The following is a 4,957-nucleotide window of genomic DNA, read 5'->3' on the forward strand; positions in this document are numbered from 1 at the left end:
CCTCCTCCCCAGCCTCCCCCTAGCTCCCTCTCCAGCCTCCTGGCAGTCTCTTGTGTTCTGTGCTACTGGGAGCACAATGCCATCACGAACCCCATAGTGACAGCATGAGAAGGAGTCTCAGGGCCACTGAGGCCAACCCCCTGACCAGCCTGTGTATCACACTCCTCTGACAAGGAGCTCACTGTTTATAGCCCAGCCAGGCTATTGTCATACAGGCCCTGGTTCATCACTTCACCAGCACCCAGAATCCCCCCTGCTTCTCACATACTCTAGAATAGGATTGCCCAACTTGTGTATCCTTTGGATAAGCAGAAAAAGCAGATACCCTTTCTGGAGTTTGGACTTATGGAAATGATAATCATTTTGTTTCCTTGCCAAAATAAAAATTGTAGTACTAAACATGTTTCTGGCATTTTTTTTTTTTTAGAGACAGAGTCTTACTTTGTCACCCTTGGTAGAGTGCTGTAGTGTCACAGCTCACAGCAACCTCCAACTCCTTGGGTTTAGGCGATTCTCTTGTCTCAGCCTCCCAAGTAGCTGGGATTACAGGTGCCCATCACAATGCCCAGCTATTTTTGTTGTTGTTGTTGTTGCAGTTTGGCCAGGGCTGGGTTTGAACCCGCCACCCTCCATATATGGGGCCAGTGCCCTACTCACTGAACCACAGGCACTGCCCATGTTTCTGGCATTTTGGTCTGCCCTGTCTTAGGTCAAGTTCCCTAGAAGTAGAGTCCAGGATGGGTGAATTATTGAGGAAGGATTTCAGGAGAGAATGGAGTGAGGAAGCTCTTCCTCTCTCAGGCAGGTCAGGAGAAGAGGCTGAGTGGGATGTGGCTTGAGGGGGAGATGATCCTCAGTGTGAACCCCAGGGAGCTGGAGAGTGTGAGCTGTCCCTGGGACAGTCCCTTCCAGAGGCTGGGCTGTTCTATGCCTGTGTCACCCATTTGGTTGTCCCTTGGGAGGAGGGTATGTCATTACCCAGACATCTGTGGACAAGATGCTTTCTGTTGGTCAAGGCACTTGGCCAGATAAGTGTGCAGATGTGAGCTGTTAGCTGCCAATACCTGTGAAAGCTGGCCAGACATAGGGTAAGGCTCCTGGAGCCTTTGGTGAAACCTCCATGGGAAAGAGGGCACATGCCCTCACCTGGGGGTGAGACCCCTTCTCACCCTTCTCAGCATGATCTAGGATGTTCCAAATTCTTCTATGGAGTTCTTTTTTTTTTTATAGTTTTTGGCTGGGCCGGGCTTGAACCTGCCACCTCCAGTATATGGGGGCGGTGCCCTACTCCTTTGAACCACAGGCGCCGCCCTATGGGGTTCTTCCAACCACTGCCTCTCTACCCACAGAGGGGCAGGAGAGTGGGGAGGGGTTGGGAGAGCAGAGCTGCTGGCTGGGGCTTTTTCCAAGGAAGGCCCTGAGCCCCAGATGAATGCCTCTCCTTACCTGCCCCACTGCAGACTGCCTCTTTAAGGTGTGCCCCATGAACCGCTACTCAGCCCAGAAGCAGTACTGGAAGGCCAAGCAGACAAAGCAGGACAAGGAGAAGATTGCGGATGTGGTGCTGTTGCAGAAGCTGCAGGTGTGTGTGTGCGCACAGGGGTGCATCTGTCTATACACACCAGAGACCTGGACGTGCACTCAGGGATTCATCTGTTTATATATACCAGAGATCTGGATGTGCACGCAGGGCCACAGCTTGTCAGAGCCAGTAAGGGCCTATGGCTAAGGCGAATGATTTTTAATAACTCAGTATGCAAGAAACAGGTGTGAGTTGCTGTGAATGAGGGCAGATGGTGGGGGGGTAGGTGTCTTCCCGGTGACCCACTAGTCTGTACGTAGTGTAACTTCTTTGTGCCAATTAGAAGAAGGTACCCCTTCCTCTAGGCTGGCACAGCCCTGTGCCAGAGCACGTGGCTCAGTAAATGAAGTTTTGATAACACAGTGCAATGAACAACCTGTACAACTGTACATAGAGTTCCCATTGGCTCTAGGGAACTCAGTTTGAGATCGTGGATCTAATCTTAACCTCTCCTCTGTTTTACAGAGTTGGAACCTGGGGCCCTTAGATGTCTGTCTGTGAGTTTGCAGTAGAGCTAGTTGGCCCCCAAATCTCTGATTCACCCTGGGTTGCTCGGATACATGGATCATGTCAAGTTGCTAGGGCCTGGCAGTTGTTCCTGGGCTCCTTGTGGGCAGTGGTTCAGTTCATATCCTGGGCAGTCTCTTCTGGACAGAGCTCAGGGTCCTAACTCTAGTCCCGATAGAAATGAGAGTGGGAGACTTTGGTTGTGCTCTGTGGAAGGTCATACTGTCCATGGCAAGCCTCTCCAGCTGCTACCCTCACACTGGTCTCAATAACAGGACTGAAGGGGAGAGAAAGGCAGAGAACCTCCACTGTCAGAGTGCCAGTCCAATGGGGGAAACAGGGCCCTTGCACTCCAGAAGCCTCTAATCTGATGGAGGAGATACAGCCTCTGCCCTCAGGAAATCCCTAATCTGATAGAGAAGACAAAGCACCCATCTCCCCAGGCAGCTTCTAGTCTAACAGGAGACAGAAGTGCCTAAAAAATGTTTCTAATGGGATGCAAACCAAATTCTCAAGGCCACCAATGGATCTGTCAGATCTGTCAGATCAGGCCACCAGTGGATCTGTCAGAGTTGGATGTGGCCAGTCATGAAAGGCTTCCTGTAGGCAGTGGGCTGGGAGTGCACACGGTTTTGGAATAGAGGTTCACAGAGGAGTTGGGGTAAAGAAGGGAGCCAGGCAGTGTCACTAAGTAACCCCCAGCTGGGACTTAGGCTGGAACAGAGGACAAGTGTCAGGCATCAGAAGTCTGATGAGATGGGGTGGGTGGTGAGGCATAGCTTTAGGTTGCTGGGGTGTTGGGCAGAGGGGCTTAGCTCCTGCCGGCATGCCCCTCCAGGCAAGGTGGGGAACAGGGTGAGGGGTTCAGCTCCCTGGGCCCTATGTGCTGTCCCTCTGCACTCTGAGCCTTGGGCCCTCATTGATAGTGGGAGGGCGTGGCTAGATGGCCGAGGGTCACTCTGGGACAGTTGTAGGAACTAGGGTGGAGTCCCAAGGGGTCCCAGAGTCCAGGGTGAGTGTGTATGTATGTGCCTGTGTGGAGATGGGGGGATGTCTCCCTCTGGGAGCAGCTCTAGAGTCCACTCTTCACTTCTGTGTGTGTCTGCCTAGCATGCAGCTCAGATGGAACAGAAGCAAAATGACACGGAGAACAAGAAGGTGCATGGGGATGTGGTGAAGTATGGCAGCGTGATCCAGGTGAGCTCTGCCTGCATCTTTCTTGTCAGTTTCCCTCTTGCTAAGAGTCTGGGCTGGTGCTGGGGGAAGGGTACCAGTAGACACTACCCTCCACACAGGTGTTCGCAATGAATGGGGGCCCCTGTGGACTGTGTGTCTGGGCCTGTGTGTGTCTGCTATGTGGCCTACATAGCTGTGTGGGGCTGTGTTTTTTAACACAGTGGTCATAAACACAGAGTCTGGAGCCACACCGTCTGGGCTCAAATCCTGTCCCTGCCACTCCTCAATGGTGTGACTTTGGGCAAGTTACTTACTGATGTCTTAGCTTCTCCAACTGCAAAATCAGGCCCGTAACAGTAGTTCACTCTTGGAATTATTGGATTTTTGTAAGATTACATGAGCTGATACATGTAAAGTATCTAAAACAGCTTCTTTTTTGTGATTACCTGACTGGTGATTACCTGGGGCAGGGTGTGCCTATGTGACTGCTTGTTATTGTGTGTATGTCTATGTGTTTGTGACAATGTATCTGACACAGTATGTGCATGAGGGATGTGACCATGGGTCCGGTGGGTCCCTCCTGCTGCCTTCTTGATGAGCTGGCCCCTCTTGGTGACCTCACCCCTGCCCTACCTGCCTTCCAGCTCCTGCACATGAAGAGCAACAAGTACCTGACGGTGAATAAGCGGCTGCCGGCCCTGCTAGAGAAGAACGCCATGCGGGTCACATTGGATGCCACGGGCAACGAGGGCTCCTGGCTCTTCATCCAGCCCTTCTGGAAGCTGCGGAGCAATGGGGACAATGTAAGGACAAGGCTGGGGCTGGAGGGGCCTGGTGGAAGGGGCAGCCCACATCTCCAGAGAGGCTCTCATAGTGTCTTTGATGTGGAGACCAGAAAAGGGTTGCCCGTTTCTTAGAAGGGTGGACTGAGGCCCAGACAGAGGCCTGGAGGCCTGGCAGTAGTAGAGGCCCTGCCTTTCCCACTCTCACTGCTCCACCTGTTTGCTGTAGGTGGTTGTGGGGGACAAAGTGATCCTGAATCCTGTCAATGCAGGGCAGCCTCTGCATGCCAGCAATTATGAGCTCAGCGACAATGCAGGCTGCAAGGAGGTGAGTAGGTGGGTGGGGCTGGTCCTGCAGTGGAAGAATGTCCACATACCCCTGATGGTGTAGACACCCCCTCCCTGCCACAGCCCCAGCCCCATCTGGCCCTGGATGCACTGGGCCTCCCTGGACTACATCTGTCTCCTGACACTGCCCCCATCTTCCACCCCACAGGCTGGCAGCACCAGGGAAGCTGGGCTGGGGTTTGGGGGTCCTGGCTGGCAGAAGACCTCTTCTTCTGCTATGATAGTGGCTGGGCTGGTTCCTCCCTTTCCTCCCTCTCCAGGCCCTCCAACTATCCTCTCCTCAGCAGCTGGGGTCTGCTTGGTCTCATGGGCCTCTCCACCTTTCCCCAGGTTAACTCTGTGAACTGCAACACCAGCTGGAAGATTAACCTGTTCATGCAGTTCCGGGACCACCTGGAGGAGGTGTTGAAAGGGGTAAGGACTGGGAGCCCCTCCCACCACTACCCGCCTGGCTGGTTGCCCAGCCCCCCTTTGACCGGTCCCTCTTCTATTTCTTTTTTTTTTTTTTTTTTTTTTTTTGAGACGGAGCCTCAAGCTATCCCCCTGGGTAGAGTGCCATGGC

At 53.2% G+C, this 4,957-nt stretch overlaps 1 protein-coding gene across 1 annotated transcript in view; it reads left to right on the forward strand.

Annotated features, from left to right (window-relative positions):
- Positions 1-4,957, forward strand: part of ITPR3 (inositol 1,4,5-trisphosphate receptor type 3) — a 77,253-nt gene that overhangs the window by 32,823 nt on the left and 39,473 nt on the right. The window contains exons 3-7 of the mRNA XM_003789102.2: positions 1,461-1,582; positions 3,200-3,286; positions 3,910-4,068; positions 4,277-4,375; positions 4,726-4,809. Coding sequence (XP_003789150.1) covers positions 1,461-1,582; positions 3,200-3,286; positions 3,910-4,068; positions 4,277-4,375; positions 4,726-4,809 — 551 coding nt within the window. The remainder of the gene's footprint in view (positions 1-1,460; positions 1,583-3,199; positions 3,287-3,909; positions 4,069-4,276; positions 4,376-4,725; positions 4,810-4,957) is intronic.

This window comes from Otolemur garnettii, unplaced genomic scaffold (genome assembly GCF_000181295.1).
Source record: "Otolemur garnettii isolate 467f Iridium unplaced genomic scaffold, OtoGar3 scaffold00031, whole genome shotgun sequence".
Taxonomy (NCBI): domain Eukaryota; kingdom Metazoa; phylum Chordata; class Mammalia; order Primates; family Galagidae; genus Otolemur; species Otolemur garnettii.